Here is a 24,623-nt window from a genome sequence, read left to right on the forward strand (position 1 = left end):
CCATTTTCATGAGCTTATATTCCATTTTGGCCTTTAGCCACTTGCTTACAAATTGTTCCATAATTGCAAACCATAATATTCACAATTCATACTTAATGCATTTTCTTTTGGTTTATTTTCTTGAGGCAAATTCTTAGTCATGAGCTTATTGGATTAAGGGTATGACCGTTTCTATGGTTTTGAATGTCTGTAACAGAATTGCTTTCCAAATGGTAGTAGCCGATCACGCTGCCGCCAGCAGCAGCGACCTGTGAGCCTGCCAGGCTCACCGTGGGCTTGCCAGCAATAGTGGTGGTGATCTTGTTGATTTAAGAAGTGTAAAATAGTGTCCTAGTTTGCTAATGCTGCAGAATGCAAAACACCAGAGATGGATAAGCTTTTATAAAACGGGGGTTTATTTCACTACACAATTACAGTCATAAGGCCACAAAGCGTCCAAGGTAAAACAGTTTTGGCCTTTTCTATCAAGCTCCTCACAACTCTTCCAGAAACTCCCCCTTATCCATTTAAAAAGCCGTTCCAACATGTTTGGTATTTGCAAACTCAGCAGCAAAAGCACCCCACTTCTCTGGTACCAAAATCTGTTCTAGTTTGCTAATGCTGCAGAATGCAAAACACCAGAGATGGATTGGCTTTTATAAAACGGGGATTTATTTCGCCACACAGTTACAGTCTTAAGGCCACAAAGCGTCCAAGGCAACACATCAGCAATCGGGTACCCTCACCGGAGGATGGCCAATGGCCTCCGGAAAACCTCTGTTAGCTAGGAAGGCAGCTGGCATCTGCTCCAAAGCTCCGGCCTCAAAACGGCTTTCTCCCAGGACGTTCCTCTCTAGCAAGCTTGCTCCTCTTCAAAACATCACTCCCAGCTGCACTCTCTTTCTTCCCCCCAAGTCAGCTCATTTATATAGCTCCACTGATCAAGGCCCACCCCGAATGGGCGGGGCCACGCCTCCATGGGAACATCTCATCAGAATTATCTCCCACAGCTGGGTGGGGCACACTCCAAGCAAATCTAACCAACACCAAAACTTCTGCCCCACACAAGACTATAAAGATAATGGCATTTGGGGGACACAATACACTCAAACTGGCACAAATAGTATCTCTGGGTTGTCTTTAATTTTCTTTTCCAGTGAAGTTGAATATTTTCCTGTATGTTAACTGTGTTGTCCTTTTCTGTGTATTGTCCATATCCTTTTGTCTATTTGCTCAAACCAGAGTCTTTTGTTTTACAAAGCATGGATCTTTATATTTTGTAGGTATTTACCCTCTTTCATAATTTCTTCAGCTGCAGAAAACTTATCATTTGAGTTTCCTAATTTAATTTTAATGTTATTTTTAATTGTATGGAATTTGAAATCATTTTATCTGTTCTGTGTTGGTACTTTTACTTTGGATTGTTTTTTCCTATTGCCTCAAGATTAAAGGAGATTTATATGGGTCTGAAATACCCTATTCTCTTTTGTGCGTGCTTGTGTGTGTGTGTCCTTTAAATGTCAGAGTTCATGTTGGCTTATTATTTAGTTCCTGTCAGATTGCTAACCAGCTATCTCAGCACTATTAAACTAACTCTGTTTTCCCCCCTTGTTTTGAGAAGTTGATGTTTGACAAACAAATAACTCCTATTTGCTTAATTTTGTGTTAATGAGTTCTAGAAGTTGAGACAGTTCGAGGGCTTACAATTAAATTTCTCCAATAATTGTTTCCTATGCACACAGAATGGTTTTGGAGATTCTTCTCTGCTGGGGTGGTAATTAGTATTTGTGAAAAGTTTATTGTCTGCTTTTAGGAACCTAAGATTCTTAGAGGGGTTATGTGAGTGTTTTTAAAGTAAATGGTATTGGTGTTAATTGAATGCAGTAGTAGAGAGGTTAGTTCTGTCTTCCCCCAGTATGACTGGGTTTAGCAAATAAGCAGAGCTGTCAGGGACCGAGGCCACCCTGGAGGCCCTGTGACTGAATTCTGGGCCACATCTGGGTTCCGGGTTCAGCAGGTAGGCTGGAAGCACTCCTCAGTCTCTTTCCTCCCCTTGAGGTTCGTAAGTCGCTGAGCCGCCCTCAGCAGCTCAGCACCCCTTCTGTTCCCCCCCACCCCCGCCCAGACCAAAGGCTTAGGCTGACAAGTCTTTCTGTCCTTCCATTTAAACTCTGCAGTGTGTCTATGGGGTGAGCAGAATCTTTCAGTCCCGTTGAGGTTTCAGGACCTGCTTTGCACTCACTTGCCCGTGGCATAGGGGCACTGAGAGCAAAAGGGAGAGGTGGCCTTTCCTCCCTGCTCCCTGGGCTGTGGGGCTGAGGGGAAGGAGAGTAGTTGCCCCCACTCTCTAGTCAGAGGAGTACCTTCTCCCATTTGGGGGGCCAGTAAATGAGGGGGGTAAAGAAAGACTAAAATGTTTACCTTCAGTACTTTCCTCTTCTGTGGGTTGGGGATGGGGAAATAGGTGTCACTGGGACATCCTCACCCCTGGCTCCTCATCATGTTACCCTGGATCAGACAAAATTGGGAAAATGTCCATGTGCTGAGCGGTAAGTGGCAGTCGTGCAAGGGGATGGTGTTGTCTGATTGTGGGTGGCTGGCCCTCTGTGTCGTGGATGATTAGGGTGTTGCTAGTCATTCTTTGGTGTGGACCTGGCTAGTATAGTTCCTGGTGTTTTTGTTATCGGGGGCGTGAGGGCTTAGAGTTTATGTAATGGTTGCTGACACGGTGTGTGGGTTTGGACCAGGCTCTTGCAGTCACTCACTCTGGGGTCTGTTGTAGGTTTGTCTTAGTTTGCCAGGGCTGCTATGATAAATACCACAGACTGGCTGGCTTTAACTACAGGAATTTATTGTCTCACAGATTTGGAGATTAGAAGGCCAAAATCAAGGTATCTCCAGGCCGTGCTTTCTCCTGGAGCCAGGGTGCTCAGCCTTCCTCAGCTCTGCGTATCCAGCCCAGGGCCGAGCTTGCGAGGTTGTCTGGGAAAATGTTAGATGAACGGAAATGGAGCCTGAATTCTGGCTTTGCTTTACTGACCACAGTTAAATGCTGCCACACCTGGCCATTTCATCTTTTCTTCCCAAACGTGTTTTTTTGTGGTGAAGCCTCTGTTTCTTTGATTGTCTGGCTCTCTCCTGCTGTTTTGCTCCAGGGAGTGGTAGGAGGAAAGAATACGGACCTTGGAATCCACTGTCCTTGGTTCAGATCCTGGGCTCTGTCCTTGCTGTCTTGTCCTTGGGAACGTCACACGACCTTTCTGAGCACCTCTTTCCTTGGCCATGAAATGGAGAAATCAATACCCAATTCAGAGTTGTGAGACAATGTTTGGGAAGGTTCCAAGCAGAATTCCTGGTATTTAGAAGACACTTTAAATATCATCATTATCCATTCTTTTTTTTTGTTATGTCAGAGATATGTCAGAGATATATTCACATACCATACAGAGATATGTCAGAGATATATTCACATACCATACAGTCATCCATGGTGTACCATCAACTGTTCACAGTACTGTCTTATAGTTGTTCATTCACCACCCCAGTCTATTTTTGAAGATTTTCCTTACACCGGAAAGAATCAGAATAAGAAGAGATAACAAATAAAAATAAAAAAGAACACCCAAATCACCCTCTGCCATCCTACCCTATTTTTCATTTAGGTTTTGTCCCCATTTTTCTACTCATCCATCCATGCACTGGATTATCCATTCTTTTAAACATTCCTTGTCTCATTTTTTTGATGTTTGGGGGAAGTTGACTTCACCTGACTTTTGCCTAGTTGACTTTTGGTAGTAAACTTAACATTTGGACTACTAATGGGACTAACAGGATGCAAGGGGAGCAATTTGGAGATTTCTGGGGTCTGTGTATGTGCCTCACCTTTGCTCTTTCCTTGGGGTGCAGGTTTTGGGGAAGGTTTTAAAATGAATCCTGCCATCTCACCCCTCCCATCTCTCTCTGCAGATCCTGCTTTTCAGAAGATGCACTATTATAGATACTCTAATGCTGAGGTCAGCTGCTGGTACAAGTACCTGCTTTTCAGCTACAACATTGTCTTCTGGGTGAGTGGATGAGAGTGGCCATGTCTATTTGTTTAGCCCTTCATTCGGTAAATCATGATTTTTGATTTTCCAGGTCCCACGTGAGTCTTTGGGATAAGGTGGTGGGTAGGGTTGACATGGCCTCTACCCTCTCAGAACCAACAAGTAAATTGTAAGATAAACCATGAAGTATGATGAATATGGCCAACATGATTGAAAGCTGGAAGACGGGGCCATTAACCCAGCCTTGGGGATACAGGGAGGCTTGGGGCTATGGCCTAGCTGCTTGTCTGTCCCCCTGTGCCCCCTGCCCAATGCCCCAATGAGACGTCAGCAGCAAGATACTTTGGGCGCATCTGACTGTGGGCTAGGCCCTGCACTGGGCTCTGAGAGGTAGTGCTTGTCTGGAAGGCTGTAAGGCCTTCCCTAAGTCCATCCCAAAGCATAATTAGTTCAGTGAGCAACAGAGAGCAGAAAGGGAGAATGTTCTTGGCTGGGATAGTCAGGGAAGGTTTCCGAGGCAGTGATGTGAGCTGAAGCTTGAGTGTTAGTGAAGAAGCAGTCATGTCAGAGAGAGGAGCAGTTGCAAAGAGCCCTGAGATGGGAATGAACTTTGTCTGTGCATGGGACAAGAAGGCGGCCAGGTGGAGCAGCGGGAGTAATGGGGAGAGGGGATGATGCAGACAAGGACAGGGACCAGTAGGAGCCAGGTCATATAGGACTCTTGACAGCTCTTTCAGGGACTCTTGCCTTAAGAGGAATGTAGAAAGTGGGCATGGACTGGAGATGGTTAAGAGGCTAAGGGAGATAACACAGTGTGGGTGCATCGCCAGTGGGACTAGTCCAGGGAGAAGCAGGCATTGATCCTTTGCAGGAGGTCCAGGAGACATGTGCTCAGAGGCTTCTAAAACTGTTAAGCAGGCATCATTCACTGGTGACTGCATGGGGACAGATGGAGAAGGAGGGACAGCATGCGTGGCCATGAGACTGTATTTTGTTTCCACTACCAATTTTGTTGGTTCTGATTTGGACTTACTAAACATCTCAGCCTTTTACCCCTGATCTTGGGGCATGATCTCCTGATGATAATCTCAAAGCTGGGGGTTTTCCATCCTGGACAAATCCTGGACAAATCGGATGGGATTCAGGTAGCTTGGCTCTTCACCCCAGGCCTTTTTGTGTACTCAGGGAACCTTTCCCCAGCAACCTCATCATTGCCCCTGGAATGCTTGACATTTGATGTGGTTTCTGTGGGTCCCTCCTGATGGAAGAGCTGTGGCTGCTCCATCCTCTGGTTGTGACCTCCCCAGACCTGCATTGCCCCCTGACTGGGGGGCAGCCCTCTGGCCCCACCTGGTGCCCCTCCAGCCAGGTTTATGGTGGAGGTCCACCCAGGCTAGGCACACAGCCTGACACTGGGGACACTTGAACCCGCTGCTGTCCCCCAGCCCTGGCTATGCTTGCTTGTCCCTTGTTCTCTGACCTCTGACTCTCATTCTTATGTTTGCAGCTAGGGTGGAACTCGCCACTGCTGCTGTGGCTGAGGGCCCTGGTAATCTCCTCTTCTCCAGAGGCTTTTCAGAACAGTTTTCGCTCCTGGGGAGCTCTACTGACTTGCCCAGTAACACATTTGCAGCTCCAAATTCAAATAGTGGAATTCATTAATCTAGAATTGTCACAAGTCTGCCTGGTGATTGAAGGGTGCTGCTATGTTATCGGTCTTGTGCAGAATTGGCAATGTGTGTAGGACTGAGAGTTAATCATTTTTCAGTTAGTGTGCACTGGGGCAGAGCAGGAAGAGACAAAAAGGAGCAGTTAGGAAATGAGGTATGAGACAGCTTGGTTGGGGAAATGAGTGGGAGACTGGGCACCTTCCCCAGGGGGATGCTGCAGACAACCAACCTTCCTGTGCCCGCGCTGGTTCATGTGCAGGAATGGAGCTGGGAATGTGGAGTGAGGCCTGGGAATCGGGCTGCACAGCTCTCAGGGAAGCCCAGGGCTCCGGGCATCTAGGTGACCTTGATAAGCTTCTGTGCTTCATTGCAAAATAGGGATTTCCCCTTCCTGCCATACACCTCACAGGGAGCACAGTGAAATACCAAGCTCTTCTCCTCATAGAAGTTTTTTTTTTTTGTTTTTAATGAAGAAAATAAAAAAATACAAAGAATCATGTAATGAATCTTCATGCTTGCATCACCTAGGTATAAAAATTATCTCATGGCTGATCTTGTTCATTAATAACCCCCCCCACCCACCCCCTAGGTTCTTTTTTTTCTTTTTTTCTAATTAGAGCAGTTGTAGGTTTACAGAAAAATCATGTAGAAAGTACAGTGTTCCTATATACCCCCTTCTCACAGGCAGTTTTCCCTATTATTAACATTTTGTATTCATTGTACCTTTGTTACAGTTGATGAAACAATATTGTAATCATGCTATTTACTTTAACCCACTGTCTACATCAGGGTTTACTTTTTGTGTTGTATAGTTCTGTGGGTAATTTACATACAACCTAAAATTTCCCTTTTTATCCCCTTTCAAATAACACAATTCAGTGGTGTTAAATTATATTCATAGGTTGTGCCTCTGTCACTATCATCCATTGCCTAAACTTTTTTATCACCCCAAAGAGAAACTCTACTCCTTGCTGTCAAGTTTTTTGGGTATATATCTATAAGTGGGATTGCCAGGTCATATGGTAATTCTGTATTTTCTGAGGAATCATCAAACTTTTTTCCACAGTGGCTGCACCATTTTACATTCTGGCTAACAATGTACAGTGTTTGCATTTCTCCATCTCCTCTCCAACACTTGTTATTTTCTGTTTTTTTTTTAAGTAGTAGCCATTTTAGTGGGTGTGATACAGTATCTCATTGTGGTTTTGATTTGTATTTCCCTGATGGCTAGTGACATTGAACATCTTGTGATGTATTTATTGACCATTTATATATCTTCTTTGGAGAAATGTCTATTAATATCTGTTCCAGTTTGTTAATGCTGCCAGGATGCAAAACGCCAGAAATGGACTGGCTTTTATAAATGGGATTTATTTGGTTACACAGTTACGGTCTAAGGCCATGAAGTGTCCATCAACAAAGGGTACCTTCATTGGAGAAAAGCCATTGGCATCTGGAAAACCTCTGTTTGTTGGGAAGGCACGTGGCTGGCATCTACTTGCTCCCGGGTTGTGTTTCAAAACGGTGTTCTCCAAAGTGTCTACATCAGCTTCCAGCGGCCATCTTCAAAATGTCTGTCTCAGCTCCAGTAGTGAGCTCCTTACGTCTGAGTTTATATAAGGCTCTAGTAAACCAGTCAAGGTCCACACTGAATGGGCGTGGCCACACCTCCATGGAAATACTGAATCAATAGGTTCCAACTTAATCCACACTAATACATCTGCTCCCCTCAAGATTGCATTAAAGAAAATGGGTTTTTCGGGGGAACATGATATATACAAACCAGCACAGTATCTTTTGTCCATTTTTAAACTGGGTTGTTTGTTTTTTTGTTGTTGAGCTGTAAGAGTTGTTCATATATTCTGAGTATTAAACCCTTATCGGATATATGGTTTCCAAGTATTTTCTCCCATTCCATAGGTTGTCTTTTTACTTTCTTGATAAATTCCTTTAAACAAATTTTTTTAAGTGTGATGAAGTCCCCTTTATTTGTTTTTTCTTTTGTTGCTCAGGCTTTTGGAGTATAGTCTAAGAAGCCATTGCCTAACACAAGGTCCTAAAGATGTTTCCCTATGTCTTCGTCTAGAAGTTTTATAGTTGTAGCTCTTGGATTACATTCTTTGATCTATTTTGAGTTAGTTTTTGTGTGTGGTGTGAGGTGAGGGGTCCACCTTCATTTTTTTGTCTTTGGCTATCCAGTTCTCCCAGTACCATTTTTGAAGAGACTGTTCTTTCTCCCTTAAGTGGACCTGGCCCCCTTGTCAAAGATCAGTTGGCCAAAGGTGTGAAGGTTTATTTCTGAACTTTCTATTTGATTCCATGGGTCTATATGTTTGCCCCCCACCCCCCAATTATCTCAAAGCAAAGCCCAGATACATCGTTTCGTACAGAGGGCTGTTTTCTGTATTTGCTTTGACTTTGATGAATTAACAGCGAGCTAGTGAAGCAGAAGGCTTGCTAGTGCTGATTGTGCTCAGCAGGCAGGTTTGAAGGCCTTGGGCGGCTCAGATACTGGCACATGCAGAGGGCGACCTATTGTTTATTTGACTAGTTAATTCTAGATATTGGGACAAATACGAGGTGTTTTTTTTTTCCTTCTGTTTTTTGTTTTTTAATTTATATATATATATATATTTGTGAACTTTAACATATGTACGTAACAGTGATAACTTTCAAAGTACGATTTCACAAGTAGTTAGAAAACAAACTTCAAAGGATGTCATGCGTTACAGTTCCACAACTTCAGCTATTTCCGTCATTGTAAAATATAACATACATACAGGAAGGTGTTAACTTTTGATGTATAGCTCAACAAGCAGTTATATCAGTAATTTCAAAAATTGTTATGGGCTACAGTTACACAGTTTCTGTTCTTCCCTTATTATGAAATATAAGGTAGATACAGAAAGGTGAAGATCGTCAAGGCACAATTCAATGAGTAGCTGTAGAGCAAATCCCAAGGGCTACTGTAGGCTACAGTTCCACCATGTCATTTACCTCCCTCCAGCCATTCCAACACCCCAGCAGCCAAAAAAATAAATATAATTATACGAATTTTCATTATTCATAGACCTTTGTTCAATCTTATCTTGTTTGTTGCTACCCTTCCTCTCACTTACTAACTCTTTCTCCATCTTCAGGGGTGTCTAGGCAGTGAGCACCCTGACTTGTTCGTATTGAAAGGGGGTGTCAACAGTATGGGGAAGGGACCGGTTTTTTCCAACAGTTTTCTCCCACTTACAATTATTTTCCTAATGAACATTTTTTTTTTTTTTTTTATAGGCAGGCACTTGTAGCACTCTTTAAGAATTTTTAAAAACTTCCTCCCCCTAACTTCGGAGCTGAGATTTCAGAGAATCTGTAATACTCACTTCGGGCGAGAAACACAAATGCTGCAGGAGTTTGCATCCCTGTTCTGAACGTCATGGTTTACAGCATGATCGTGGAGTTGGGCTTCATGGGGTCCTTATCACAAAGGTGTTCGGGGGGGAAAAATAGCTCCAGCCAACCAAGCATTTTGAGCACTAGTTGTTTTTACCTTTGTAAATCTCACTCTGAGTTGCAGGGAAGGGGATGGAATGGGAGGAGTTCCTGGAGGGACCATGTAGGCCCTTTTTCTTGTTTGCCCACGTCCCTCCTGGCTTCACAAGGAATTTGAGCCTTCCTGGTGCTGCTGATTGAATTCTCTAAAGGGAGGGTTCAGGTGATGTCTTAAATTCCAGGCTTTCTTTCTACCACAAGCATCAAGTTTAATCTGTGAATGTTTGGATAAAGCACTTGCCTGGATCTACTTCAGAGATGGGGTAAAAGTGAAGAACTGAGGCTCCTGAGTGCAGAGAACAAATCTGTTATAGACGTGAGAGTCCCCTACTTCCATTTTATTATTATTATTATTATTATTTTATTTTATTGTGGTAACTTATATATAACATAACATTTGGCATTTTAATCATTTTTTTTAAGTGTACAGTTCAGTGGCATTAATTACATTCAAAATGTGGTGCAGCTGTCACCACATCCATTACCAAGACTTTTTCATTACTTGAAGTAGAAACTCTGTGCTCATTAAACAACAATTCCCTATTTCTTCTTGCTCCAGCCCCTGGTAACCTCTAATCTACTCTTCTTAAAATTTTATTTAATTTCATTATTTTTTCTTTATTAGAGAAGTTATGGGTTTACAGAACAATCATGCATAAAATACAGGATTCTTGTATACCACCCTGTTATTAATACCTTGCATTGGTATGGAGCATTTGTTACAACTGATAATAACACATTTTTATTATTGACTATAATCCATGGTTTAACTTAGGGTTCACTGTGTAGCATAGTTCCATGGGATTTTAAACAAATTTTTATTCTGTTACCATGTATGTAATCTAACATTTCCCCTTTTAATCACATTCAGATATATACTTCAATGCTGTTAATTACATTCACACTGTTAAGCTACCATCACCACTATCCATTACCAAAACATTTCCATCGTTCCAGATAGGAGCCTTGTACATTTTAAGCCGTAACTTCCCATTCCCTATCCGTACCCCATCCTCTGGTAACCTGTTTTCTAGATTCTGACTCTGTGAGTTTGCTTATTCTAATACTTTCAAATCAGTGATGTCATACAATATTTATCTTTTTTGTACCTGGCTTATTTCACTCAGTGTGATGTCTTCAGGGGTCATCCATGTTGTCGTTTGGATGCATCATAACTGCATTCCTTTTTATGGCTGGATAATAGTCCATTGTCTGCATTTACCACACTGTGTTTATCCATTCATCCGTTGATGGTTACTTGGGTTGGTTTTAACCCTTTGGTGTCTTTTTTTTTTTTTTTTTTCAAAGCAAAGCTCTGCCTCAGGCTTTCTCAGTGACTTGAGTAGATTGGACCACAGCTCCCCTACTTGTAAATTGTGGAAATTAGCCCCTGAGCCTAATGGATAGTCTTGAGCCAGTTTCTCAGTGAGATGAGGGCTCAGCCTGGCTTGAGACCCTTTCCTTCAAAGTAACATGTCTTCCATGGGTATGGTGAACGTTTAATGTATAGTCCACGTCAAGACATTTTTGAGAGTGAAAGAGCAGCAATTAAGAATCACACCGGAGCAACTGTTTACCAGGACTGTCTCAGGTGAAGAGGGGCATGTGGTTACCCTGTTCCAGAGTGACAAGAATTCCCCTCCCTTATTCCCGTTTGCAGCATCTTTGTGAGTGGAGAGTCTTACTCTCCTCATCTGGACTTTGGTTGTACTCCTCCATTGACGGGGATCTCACTACCTCCCACGATGGTCTGTTGTCTCTGGACCGCTCTGGGTGATGGAGAATTGCCGTAATTTGAGCTGAATGCCATCCATGTGATGTGATCCACAGGTCTGAATGCTGATGGTTTCTCTGCTTCTGTCTCATGGTCATCAGTGCAGTCAAAAGGGAAAAGTTTAATCTTTTAATAATGTGTATTTTCTATTTTCATGTTCACTGCTGAGGAGATATGGTTCATTTTTCTCCTCAAACATTTAAGAAACTTTTATAATTGCATGGAAATTCCAGAGGACTAGACAAGGCATCCCCAACTCCACTGCATTTTCTCTTCCTTACTCCTGTCTCCTCTGTCTACAGTGACACATAGTTTCATATTCTTGTGAGCAGTGTCCTGGTGGTCCTGACGGCTACATCTTTACCTCAGCATCATCAGCTATAGAACATTCCAATTTGCTGCATAACCTTCCTGATTGTATTTTTAAAAATTCTCTTATTGGACATTTAGGTTGTTTCTAATGGTCTGCTATCCTAGATAAGGATGCAATGATTAACTTTGTTAACACAGATTCTTTCCTTTGGGGAAGGGAGGGACCTTATTTGTTGAGATAGATTCCCAGGACTGGGAAGAAATGGGTCAGAAGGTGTGTACATTGTTTTGACCTGACATATTAATGTAGTCAAAATGATTTCTCTAGAAGGGCTGCCCCAGTTTGGAGGAAACAGACAGCCTTATCTTTTGGCACAAGTGCATGTGTGTGTGCATGCGTGAGTATGTGTATGTATTTCCACATCTAGCCTTGCCAGGGCAGAGGGCGAGGACTGCTTAATTAGAGGCTTCCCTGGAATTCAAGGAGTTGCCTGGGATGCTTATCCCTGCAGGGGCTGGGACCACCAGGTAGGATTACCAGGGAAGACATGCGCAGGGTGCATGGGCACTGTGATGACTGCATGCCTACAGGTTGTTCCAGGTATAAGTAACTGGGGGGCACGTGTAACTCTGTCCTTTGCCTATAACTAGTATGGCCAGTCTACCCAAGCAGTGCTTGGTAGCTTGCCTGGGAGCCTCTTGCTCCCATCTTGTTTGTGCTATTTTCTTTCAAATCACCTCTATTGAAGTGCAATTTCAATATAATAAAATTCACCTGTTCAAGTGTGCAATTTGATGCGTTGACAGCCCTATACACCATGCAACCACCATCCTCCAATGAATATGTAAAACATTTCAGTCATTCCAGAAATTTCCCTTGTGCCCCTCTGCAATCACTCCTTCCCTGCTCTTTCTCTTCAAGCAACCAGTGATTTGCCCCATCACTATAGATCAGATTTGCCTCTTTTTGAATTTCATATGAATGGATTCATACAGTATTAACTTTTGCATCTGCTTCTTTTAGCTAATGATGTTTTTGGGATTCATCCATGTTACTGTTGTATCAGTAGGCTTGTTCTTTTTCATTGCTGAGTACATCACAATTTGTTTATCCAGTCACCTTTTGGTGACAGCACAAATGTTAGGGCTGCTTTCAGCTTTTAGTTATTACGCATAAAGCTGTTAAAAAATTTGTGTAAAAAAAATCTTTGTGTGGACATACATATTCATTTATTTGAGTAAATTTTTATACTGGAATTATTGGGTCATATGGTAAATGCTTGCTTAAGTTCACAAGGTACTGACAGACTGTTTCTAAAGTGCCATTTTAAGTTCCCACCAGTGTCTGAAAGTACTGATTGCTGCACATCCTTGCCAACCTTTGATGTTGTCAGTCTTTTTAATTTTAGCGATTCTGGTGGGTATGTAGTGGTAGCTCATTGTGATTTTAATGTCATTTCACTGATGGCTAGTGATGATCAGCATCTTTTCATTTTGAATGTGAGTTCAGCATGTATTCATGTATTGCTATTCATAAATCATCTTATGTGAAATGTCTGTTTGAATCTTTTGCCCATTAAAAAAAAAAGGGTTTGTTTGTCTTACTGAGTTATGAGTTCTTTATCTATTCTGAATACAAGCCCTTTGTCAATATTTGTTTTTTGGATACTTTCTCCCAGAGCATGGCTTGCCTTTTCATGGTCTTAACCATGTCTTTTGAAAAACAGAGCTTTTACTTTTTTGATTAAAAAGTCCAAAATGTCATTTTTTTTTCTTTAATAGATCATGCTTTTTGTGCCCCCTCTAAGAAATCCTTGCCTACTCCAAAGCTGGAAAGATGTTGTCCTGTGCTTTCTTTTATAAGTTTTATTATCTTAGCTTTTAGGTTGTTTGTCTTATTACTAGTCTTTGTGTCTAAATTTCCTATTCTATTAAGGATACCAGTGATATTGAATTAGGGCCCACTCTACTCCAGTTTGGCCACATTTTAACTAATGCATAATGCATAATGTACAGCTTTGTCTTAGCTTTTAGGTTTATTGTCTTAGCTTTTAGGTTTATGTCCATTTCAAGTTTAGTTTTAGGACAGTGTGAAGTAAGGGTTGAGATTCATTTTTTTTTTTTCCTCCTTATGGAGAGGCCGTTCTAGTACCAATTGTAGAAAAGATTATTCTTTTCCCGTTGGGTTACTTTGGCGCCTTTGTAGAAAATCACTTAACCATAAAGTCATCTAATCGATTTCTACAAAAAGCCTGCTGGGATTTTGATACAGATTGCAGTGCATCTGGAGATGAATTTAGAGAAAATGATTATCTCTACAATACTGAGTCTTCCAATCCATCAGCATGACATATCTCACCATTTATATAGATAGTCTTTAATTTTTCTCAGCAATATTTTGTGGTTTTCACATACAGATCTTACTCATATTTTGTTAAATTTATCCCAGTCTTGCATTCCCAGAATGTAACTCTTTTTCATGATTATTTTCATTTTAATATATTGCAGTAATGCTGAAGTAACTTGCAAATATGTTTCCTAGGGATTTTTGTGTCTGTGTTAATGAGTTATATTGGTCTGTAGTTTTCTTTTCTTGAAGTATGGTTTTGTTTTCAGAGTAATACTGATGTTATAAAATGTGATGAGAAGATTTCCCTCCTCTTCTGTTTTCTGAAAGTTTTGACAGAGGATTGATACTATGTTCCTCCTGCCATGTTGGATAGAATTCATCAGTGAAGACAACTGAGTCTGAGTTTTCTTTGTGGGAAGGTTTTTAATTACAAATTTTATTACTTGAAAAGATACAGAGTAGAACTACTTAGGTTTTCTATTGCTTCATAAGTCAGTTTGAGTAATTTGTACCTTGTTTGTGTCATCCAAGTGATTGACTTTATTGGCAAAATTTTGTTCATAATATTCCCTTTTTGTTTGTCCCCTCCCTTTTTTTAATTAGAGAAGTTGTAGGTCTACCTAAAAATAATGCATAATGTACAGTGTTCCCATATACTATCTTATTATTAACACTTGCATTATTTTAGTATGGTACATTTGTTATAATTCATGAAAGAACATTTTTATAATTGTACTATTAATTATACTTTGTCTTTAACAATAAGATTCACTATTTGTGTTGTGCAGTCCTAGGTTTTTTTAAAAAAATTTTATTCTAGTAACATATATACAACCTAAAATTTCCCCCCTAAAACCGCATTCACATATATAATCATATATAATTCAGTACTGTTAAGTACATTCACAATGCTGTACTACCATCACCACCATTCATTTACAAAACAACCCAGATAGAAACTGTACAATTTAAGCAGTAACTCCTCATTCCCTACCCTCACCCCATCGCCTGATAACCTGATTCTGATTTTATGGTTTGGTTATTCTAATTATTTCATTAGTGAACTTACACAATATTTGCATTTTGTGTCTGGCTTATTTCACTCAATATGTCTTCAAGGTTCATCCATTTTATTGCATGTATCAGAACTTCATTCCTTTTTATGACTGAATAATATTCCAATGTATATATACTACATTTTATTTATCCATTCATCAGTGCATGGACACTTGGGTTGCTTCCATCCTTTGGCAATTGTGAATAATGCTGCCATGAACATCAGTGTGCAAATATCTGTGGGTTTTTTTTGTTTTTTGTTTTTTTTCTAGCTCAGAACTTGTTTTATTGTTTACTGGTTGGTATTTTGTTGCCTTTTAGAATCATTGATGTAACTAGTGGATTAATTTTCTTATGCATAGACTTTTTTTTTTTTTAATTAAATTCAGTTTTATTGAAATACATTCACACACCATACAATCATCCATGGTGTACAATCCACTGTCCACAGTATGATAACATACTTATGCATTCATCATCACAATCTATCTCTGAACATTTTCCTTACATCAGAAAGAACCAGAACAAGAATAAAAAATAAAAGTGAAAAAAGAACACCTAAATCATCCCCCCATCCCACCCCATTTGTCCTTTAGTTTTTATCCCCATTTTCTACTCATCCATACACTAGATAAAGGGGGTGTGATCCACAAGGTCTTCACAATCACACTTTCACCCCTTGTAATCTACATTATTATATAATTGTCTTCAGGAGTCCAGATTGCTGGGTTGGAATTTGGTAGTTTCAGGTATTTACTTCTAGCTATTCCAATACATTAAAGCCTAAGAGGTGTTATCTATATAGTGCATAAGAATGTCCACCAGAGTGACCTCTCGACTCCATTTGGAATCTCTCAGCCACTGAAACTATTTCATCTCATTTTGCATCCCCCTTTTGGTCAAGAAGATACTCTCAGTCCCACGATGCTGGGTCCACATTCATCCCCGGGAGTCATACTCTGCGTTGCCAGGGAGATTTACACCCCTGGGAGTCGGGTCCCACGTAGGGGGGAGGGCAGCGAGTTCACCTGCAAATACCTGTTTGAGTCCCTAGCTTTCACGTATTTGGGGTATAAAACTAGAAGTGGGATTGCCGAGTTATATGGTAATTCTATACTTAGCTTTTTGAGGAACCACCAAACTGTCTTCCACAGTAGCTGCACCATTTTACATTCCTACCAATGATGAATGAGTGTTACTCTTTCTCCACACCCTGTAATTTTGCAGTTTTTAAAAATAGTAGCCATGCAAGTCCAAATTTGCAGTCAAAGAAAAAAAAAAAGTAGCCACTTTAGTGGGTGTGAAATGGTATCTCGTGTTTTTGATTTGCAGTTCCCTAATGGCTGATGATGTTGAGCAAAATCTTTTCATGTGCTTGTTGACCATTTGTATATCTTCCTTGGAGAAATGTCTATTCAAGTTTTTTGCCAAGTTTTAAATTGGGTTGTTTGACTTTTTATTGTTGAATTGTAGGATTTCTTTATATATTCTGGATATTAAACCCTTATTGGATATGTGGTATCCAGATATTTTCTCTCATTCTGTAGGTTGTCTTTTTTCTTTTCATGATAAAGTCCTTTGAAGCATAAAGGTTTTTAATTTTGATAAGGTCCCATTTATCTTTCTTTTATTTATCTGTCTTTTGTTGCTTGTGCTTTCGCCATTGCCTAACACAAGGTCCTGAAGATGCTTCCTTATGTTTTCTTATAGGAATTTTATAGTTGTGGTTCTTATATTTGGGTCTGTGATCCACTTTTAGTTGACTGGTGTATATAGTATGAGGTAGGCCTCTATCTTCAGTCTTTTTTTTTTTTTAATCTTCATTTTATTGAGATATATTCGCATACCACGCAGTCATACAAAACACATCGTACATTCAATTGTTCACAGTACCATTACATAGTTGTACATTCATCACCTAAATCAATCCCTGACACCTTCATTAGCACACACACAAAAATAACAAGAATAATAATTAGAGTGAAAAAGAGCAATTGAAGTAAAAAAGAACACTGGGTACCTTTGTCTGTTTGTTTGTTTGTTTCCTTCCCCTATTTTTCTACTCATCCATCCATAAACTAGACAAAGTGGAGTGTGGTCCTTATGGCTTTCCCAATCCCATTGTCACCCCTCATAAGCTACATTTTTATACAATTGTCTTCGAGATTCATGGGTTCTGGGTTGTAGTTTGATAGTTTCAGGTATCCACCACCAGCTACTCCAATTCTTTAGAACCTAAAAAGGGTTGTCTAAAGTGTGCGTAAGAGTGCCCACCAGAGTGACCTCTCGGCTCCTTTTGGATTCTCTCTGCCACTGAAGCTTATTTCATTTCCTTTCACATCCCCCTTTTGGTCAAGATGATGTTCTCTGTCCCACGATGCCAGGTCTACATTCCTCCCCGGGAGTCATATTCCATGTTGCCAGGGAGATTCATTCCCCTGGGTGTCTGATCCCACGTAGTGGGGAGGGCAGTGATTTCACCTTTCAAGTTGGCTTAGCTAGAGAGAGAGGGCCACATCTGAGCAACAAAGAGTCATTCAGGAGGAGGCTCTTAGGCACAATTATAGGGAGGCCTAACCTCTCCTTTGCAGCAACTGTCTTCCCAAGGGTAAAACCTATGGTAGAGGGCTCAACCCATCAAACCACCAGTCCCCTATGTCTGTGGTCACGTTAGCAACCATCGAGGTGGGGTAGGCCAATACCCCTGCATTCTCCACAGGCTCCTCAAGGGGGCACTACATCTTTTTTCCTTGGTTTTCTTTTTTTTTTTTTTTTTAACTTTCCTTTCTTTTTAAAATCAACTGTATGAAAAAAAAATTAAAAAAAAAAAAAACATACAATAAAAGAACATTTCAAAGAGACCATAACAAGGAAGTAAGAAAAAGACAACTAACCTAAGATAACTGCTTTACTTCTAACCTGTTCTACTTTACCCCAAGAAAGTTACCTAATATAGCAACATTTCTGTGAACTTGTTCCTACTATACCCATCAGAAATTAACAGACCATAGTCATTCTTGGGCATCCCCAGAACATTAAATAGCTTATCTGTTCTTGTTGGATTATTGTTCCCCCTTCCTTAATTGCTCTCTATTGCTAGTTCCCCTACATTCTACATTATAAACCATTTGTTTTACATTTTTCAAAGTTCACATTAGTGGTAACATATAATATTTCTCTTTTTGTGCCTGGCTTATTTCGCTCAGCATTATGTCTTCAAGGTTCATCCATGTTGTCATATGTTTCACGAGATCGTTCCTTCTTACTGCCGTGTAGTATTCCATCGTGTGTATATACCACATTTTCTTTATCTACTCATCTGTTGAAGGACGTTTGGGTTGTTTCCATCTCTTGGCAATTGTGAATAATGCTGCTATGAACATTGGCATGCAGATATCTGTTCGTGTCACTGCTTTCCGATCTTCCGGGTATATACCGAGAAGTGCAATTGCTGGATCGAATGGTAACTCTACATCTGGTTTTCTAAGGAACTGCCAGACTGACTTCCAGAGTGGCTGAACCATTATACAGTCCCACCAACAATGAATAAGAGTTCCAATTTCTCCACATCCCCTCCAGCATTTGTAGTTTCCTGTTTGTTTAATGGCAGCCATTCTAATCGGTGTTAGATGGTATCTCATTGTGGTCTTAATTTGCATCTCTCTAATAGCTAGTGAAGCCGAACAATTTTTCATGTGTTTCTTGGCCATTTGTATTTCCTTTTCAGAGAACTGTCTTTTCATATCTTTTGCCCATTTTATAATTGGGCTGTCTGTACTATTGTCATTGAGTTGTAGGATTTCTTTATATATGCAAGATATCAGTCCTTTGTCAGATACATGGTTTCCAAAAATTTTTTCCCATTGAGCTGGCTGCCTCTTTACCTTTTTGAGAAATTCCTTTGAGGTGCAGAAACTTCTAAGCTTGAGGAGTTCCCATTTATCTATTTTTTCTTTTGTTGCTTGTGCTTTGGGTGTAAAGTCTAGGAAGTGGCCGCCTAATACAAGGTCTTGAAGATGTTTTCCTACAGTATCTTCTAGGAGTTTTATGGTACTTTCTTTTATATTGAGATCTTTTGTCCATTTTGAGGTAATTTTTGTGTAGGGTGTGAGGTAGGGGTCCTCTTTCATTCTTTTGGATATGGATATCCAACTCTCCCAGCCCCATTTGTTGAAAAGACCATTATGACTCAGTTCAGTGACTTTGGGGGCCTTATCAAAGATCAGTCGGCCATAGATCTGAGGGTCTATCTCTGAATTCTCAATTCGATTCCATTGATCTATATGTCTATCTTTGTGCCAATACCATGCTGTTTTGACAACTGTGGCTTTATAATAAGCTTCAAAGTCAGGGAGTGTAAGTCCTCCCACTTCGTTTTTCTTTTTTAGAGTGTCTTTAGCAATTTGAGGCATCTTCCCTTTCCAAATAAATTTGATAACTAGCTTTTCCAAGTCTGCAAAGTAGGTTGTTGGAATTTTGATTGGGATTGCATTGAATCTGTAGATGAGTTTGGGTAGAATTGACATCTTAATGACATTTAGCCTTCCTGTCCATGAACATGGAATATTTTTCCATCTTTTAAGGTCCCCTTCTATTTCTTTTAGTAGAGTTATGTAGTTTTCTTTGTATAGGTCTTTTACATCTTTGGTTAAGTTTATTCCTAGGTACTTGATTTTTTTGATCCATTCTGCGAATCTATATCTTTTAATTGGGGAGTTTAATCCATTTACATTCAACGTTATAACCGTGAAGGCATTTCTTGAATCAGCCATCTTATCGTTTGGTTTATGTTTGTCATATTTTTCCCTTCTCTCTGTTAATATCCTTTATTGTACCCATACCGAATCTCTTTAGTACTGAACCTTTCTCCAAGTCTCTCTGTCCTTTCTTTGTTTCTCTGTCTGTAGGGCTCCCTTTAGTATCTCCAGTAGGGCAGGTCTCTTGTTAGCAAATTCTCTCAGCATTTGTTTGTCTGTGAAAAATTTAAGCTCTCACTCAAATTTGAAGGAGAGCTTTGCTGGATAAAGTATTCTTGGTTGGAAATTTTTCTCACTCAGAATTTTTTTTTTTTTTTTTAAAGTATGAGATGATGAGCTTTATTGCATGGTTTTTGGGTGTTTTTTCTCTTTAGCATTTTTTGACAGTAAAATCATATCAGTGCAGACTGAGAATTTGATATGCAACTTCAATATTTTCCATTATAGAAGCCAAAATATTATGCACTTGTAAGCAAAAGTAGGTAAAATGTGTAAAAATGAAAAATTTTTTGGTGGCTCCTACCTGAGCACCCTTCTATGCAAAGGGGCCATGGGGACACTTGCCTGGAATTTGGACTATTGGGAGCTGATGTCCTAGTTTCCTAGGGCTGCTCTAACCAAGCACACACTGAGGGGCTTAAACCAACAGAAATTGATTGTCTCACAGTTCTGGAGGCTGGAAGTCCAAAAGCAAGGTGTTGGCAGGGTTATGCTTCCTTCGAAGTCCATAGGGAAGAATCTGTTCCGGCCCTCGTCCAGCTTCTGGTTGTGGCTTGCCAGCACTACATAGCATAGTCACATGGTGCTCTCCCCTCTGTCTCGCTCTGCGTCCAGTTTCCTCTTCTTATGAGGGCAGGCACCTGTCATGTTGGATTAGGGACCACCCTAATCCAGGTGGGCCTCATTTTGACTAATAACATCTTCAAAGAGCCTATTTCCCAATAAGTTCAATTCACAAGGCCAGGGTTAGGACTTGAACTTGTCTTTTGAGGGGACACAATTCAATCCATAACAGTTGCATTAGGCATGGAGGTGTTAGCTGCAATTTTTGGAGCTGATGAGACAATTAATGAGGAGATACCAGTTAAAAGAATGGGTTAACCTTCCCAATAGTTGTCATCTGAAGGTCTGATGCTGGGAAAGTAAATCCAGGTAGGAAAGTAAATGAAAGGAGACTGTGAAAATCAGGGGATGCGGGAGATGAAGAGCATAAGGCTGGGAAATAGTGGAGCTTGGAGCAATACCTGGGCCTATGCTGCAATGGCTTTACCTAGAATGCCTTCAGACTCAGTATTGGGTGGGAGGTAGCAGTGAAGTTGGATAATCTCCTAGAACATTTTATTAGTTTTGAAATTCACGCAAACCCACCTAAATTCAGATTCCTGTCCCCTTGCCAGGTGTGCTTACAGGTGTTTTAACACCAAAGCTTGAGCCATCTACTTTCACTTCACCTTCATCCTCTTCTACCTAGATTCTTTCTCAACAATCTTTTGGCTGCTTCCTTTTGTTTTCTTAAAGGAGAAAATATAGGAAAAGGGTCCTTGCACTTTTAAAACATGGATTGAAATCATTAGGTATGCTCTTTTTTTTTTTTAATCTTCATTTTATTGAGATATATTCACATACCACGCAGTCATACAAAACAAATCGTACTTTCGATTGTTTACAGTACCATTACATAGTGGTACATTCATCACCCAAATCAATCCCTGACACCTTCATTAGCACACACACAAAAATAACAAGAATAATAATTAGAGTGAAAAAGAGCAATTGAAGTAAAAAAGAACACTGGGTACCTTTGTCTGTTTGTTTCCTTCCCCTATTTTTCTACTCATCCATCCCTAAACTAGACAAAGTGGAGTGTGGTCCTTATGGCTTTCCCAATCCCATTGTCACCCCTCATAAGCTACATTTTATACAACTGTCTTCGAGATTCATGGGTTCTGGGTTGTAGTTTGATAGTTTCAGGTATCCACCACCAGCTACCCCAATTCTTTAGAACCTAAAAAGGGTTGTCTAAAGTGTGCATAAGAGTGCCCACCAGAGTGACCTCTCGGCTCCTTTTGGAATCTCTCTGCCACTGAAGCTTATTTCATTTCCTTTCACATCCCCCTTTTGGTCAAGAAGATGTTCTCCGTCCCACGATGCCAGGTCTACATTCCTCCCCGGGAGTCGTATTCCACGTTGCCAGGGAGATTCACTCCCCTGGGTGTCTGATCCCATGTAGGGGGGAGGGCAGTGATTTCACCTTTCAAGTTGGCTTAGCTAGAGAGACAGGGCCACATCTGAGCAACAAAGAGACATTCGGGAGGAGGCTCTTAGGCACAACCATAGGGAGGCCTAGCCTCTCCTTTGCAGCAACCGTCTTCCCAAGGGTAAAACCTGTGGTAGAGGGCTCAACCCATCAAACCACCAGTCCCCTATGTCTGTGGTCATGTTAGCAACCATGGAGGTGGGGTAGGCGAATAACCCTGCATTCTCCACAGGCTCCTCAATGGGGCACTACATCTTTTTTTTTTTCCTTGTTTTTCTTTCTTTTCTTTTTTTTTTTTTTTTAACTTTCCCTTCTTTTTTAAATCAACTGTATGAAAAAAAAAGTTAAAAAGAAAACAAACATACAATAAAAGAACATTTCAAAGAGACCATAACAAGGGAGTAAGAAAAAAACAACTAACCTAAGATAACTGCTTAACTTCCAACATGTTCCTACTTTACCCCAAGAAAGTTACCTAATATAGCAACATTTCTGTGAACTTGCTCCTACTATATCCATCAGAAATTAACAGACCATAGTCATTCCTGGACATCCCCAGAACGTTAAATAGCTTATCTGTTCTTCTTGGATTATTGTTCCCCCTTCCTTAATTGCTCTCTATTGCTAGTTCCCCTACATTCTACATTATAAACCATTTGTTTTACATTTTTCAAAGTTCACATTAATGGTAGCATATAATATTTCTCTTTTTGTGCCTGGCTTATTTCGCTCAGCATTATGTCTTCAAGGTTCATCCATGTTGTCATATGTTTCACGAGATCGTTCCTTCTTACTGCCGCATAGTATTCCATCGTGTGTATATACCACATTTTATTTATCCACTCATCTGTTGAAGGACATTTGGGTTGTTTCCATCTTTTGGCAATTGTGAATAATTCTGCTATGAACATTGGCGTGCAGATATCTGTTCGTGTCACTGCTTTCCGACCTTCCGGGTATATACCGAGAAGTGCAATCGCTGGATCGAATGGTAACTCTATATCTAGTTTTCTAAGGAACTGCCAGACTGACTTCCAGAGTGGCTGAACCATTATACAGTCCCACCAACAATGAATAAGAGTTCCAATTTCTCCACATCCCCTCCAGCATTTGTAGTTTCCTGTTTGTTTAATGGCAGCCATTCTAATCGGTGTTAGATGGTATCTCATTGTGGTCTTAATTTGCATCTCTCTAATAGCTAGTGAAGCTGAACATTTTTTCATGTGTTTCTTGGCCATTTGTATTTCCTCTTCAGAGAACTGTCTTTTCATATCTTTTGCCCATTTTATAATTGGGCCGACTGTACTATTGTCATTGAGTTGTAGGATTTCTTTATATATGCAAGATATCAGTCTTTTGTCAGATACATGGTTTCCAAAAATTTTTTCCCATTGAGTTGGCTGCCTCTTTACCTTTTTGAGAAATTCCTTTGAGGTGCAGAAACTTCTAAGCTTGAGGAGTTCCCATTTATCTATTTTCTCTTTTGTTGCTTGTGCTTTGGGTGTAAAGTCTAGGAAGTGGCCGCCTAATACAAGGTCTTGAAGATGTTTTCCTACATTATCTTCTAGGAGTTTTATGGTACTTTCTTTTATATTGAGATCTTTGGTCCATTTTGAGTTAATTTTTGTGTAGGGTGTGAGGTAGGGGTCCTCTTTTGTTCTTTTGGATATGGATATGCAACTCTCCCAGCCCCATTTGTTGAAAAGACCATTATGACTCAGTTCAGTGACTTTGGGGGCCTTATCAAAGATCAGTCGGCCATAGATCTGAGGGTCTATCTCTGAATTCTCAATTCGATTCCATTGATCTATGTGTCTATCTTTGTGCCAGTACCATGCTGTTTTGGCAACTGTGGCTTTATAATAAGCTTCAAAGTCAGGGAGTGTAAGTCCTCCCACTTCGTTTTTCAGAATTTTAAATGTATCCTGCCACTGCCTTCTCACCTCCATGGTGGCTGCTAAGTAGTCACTACTTAGTCTTATGCTGTTTCCTTCGTATGTGGTGAATTGCTTTTCTCTTGCTGCTTTCAGAACTTGCTCCTTCTCTTCCGTGTTTGACAGGGTGATCAGAATATGTCTCGGAGTGGGTTTATTTGGATTTATTCTATTTGGAGGTAGCTGGGCATTTATGATTTGTGTATTTATGTTGTTTAGAAGATTTGGGAAGTTTTCCCCAACAATTTCTTTGAATACTCTTCCTAGACCTTTACCCTTTTCTTCCCTTTCTGGAACACCAATGAGTCTTACATTCGGATGTTTTATATTATCTATCATATCCCTGAGGTCCGTTTCGATTTTTTCAATTTTTTTCCCCATTCTTTCTTTTATGCTTTCATTTTCCATTCTGTCATCTTCCAGGTCACTGATTCGTTGTTCAACTTCCTCTAGTCTTGTACTATGGGTGTCCAGAATCTTTTTAATTTGGTCAACTGTTTCTTTAATTTCCATAAGATCACCTATTTTTTTATTTAGTCTTTCAATGTCTTTTTTATGCTCTTCTAGGGTCTTCTTGATATCCTTTGTATCCCATACTATGGTCTCATTGTTCATCTTTAGTTCTTTGACTAGCTGCTCTAGGTGCTGTGTGTCTTCTGATCTTTTGATTTGGGTGCTTGGGCTTGGGTTATCCATATCGTCTGGTTTTTTCATATGCTTTATAATTTTCTGTTGTTTTTGGCCTCTTGGCATTTGCTGAACTTGATAGGGTTCTTTTAGGATTTGTAGAGCAATTGACGTCCTTATCTCTAATTTATCAGATCTAGAGCTTTGTGGAGTACACTTTCTCTAACTAACCAGCAGGTGGCGTCCACCAGCCAACTGTTCACAAGCCAGTTCTCCCCTGCTTAGCCTTTGTGGTGAGTGGGGGAGTGAGTCTTGTGGGGT

At 40.4% G+C, this 24,623-nt stretch overlaps 1 protein-coding gene across 5 annotated transcripts in view; it reads left to right on the plus strand.

Moving 5' to 3' along the window:
* The window catches only part of TSPAN14 (tetraspanin 14), an 83,544-nt gene that overhangs the window by 21,902 nt on the left and 37,019 nt on the right, over positions 1-24,623 (plus strand). For 4 of the 5 annotated variants that reach the window (XM_037805424.1, XM_037805425.1, XM_037805426.1 and 1 more), the window contains one exon: positions 3,946-4,043. In XM_037805424.1, the coding sequence (XP_037661352.1) occupies positions 3,963-4,043 (81 nt within the window). In that variant the 5' untranslated portion in view covers positions 3,946-3,962. Of the gene's footprint in view, positions 1-3,579; positions 4,044-24,623 lie in introns of those variants that run through there. The other variant, XM_037805423.1, reaches the window with a different exon arrangement.

Source organism: Choloepus didactylus, chromosome 15, assembly GCF_015220235.1.
Source record: "Choloepus didactylus isolate mChoDid1 chromosome 15, mChoDid1.pri, whole genome shotgun sequence".
NCBI classification, from domain to species: Eukaryota; Metazoa; Chordata; class Mammalia; order Pilosa; family Megalonychidae; genus Choloepus; species Choloepus didactylus.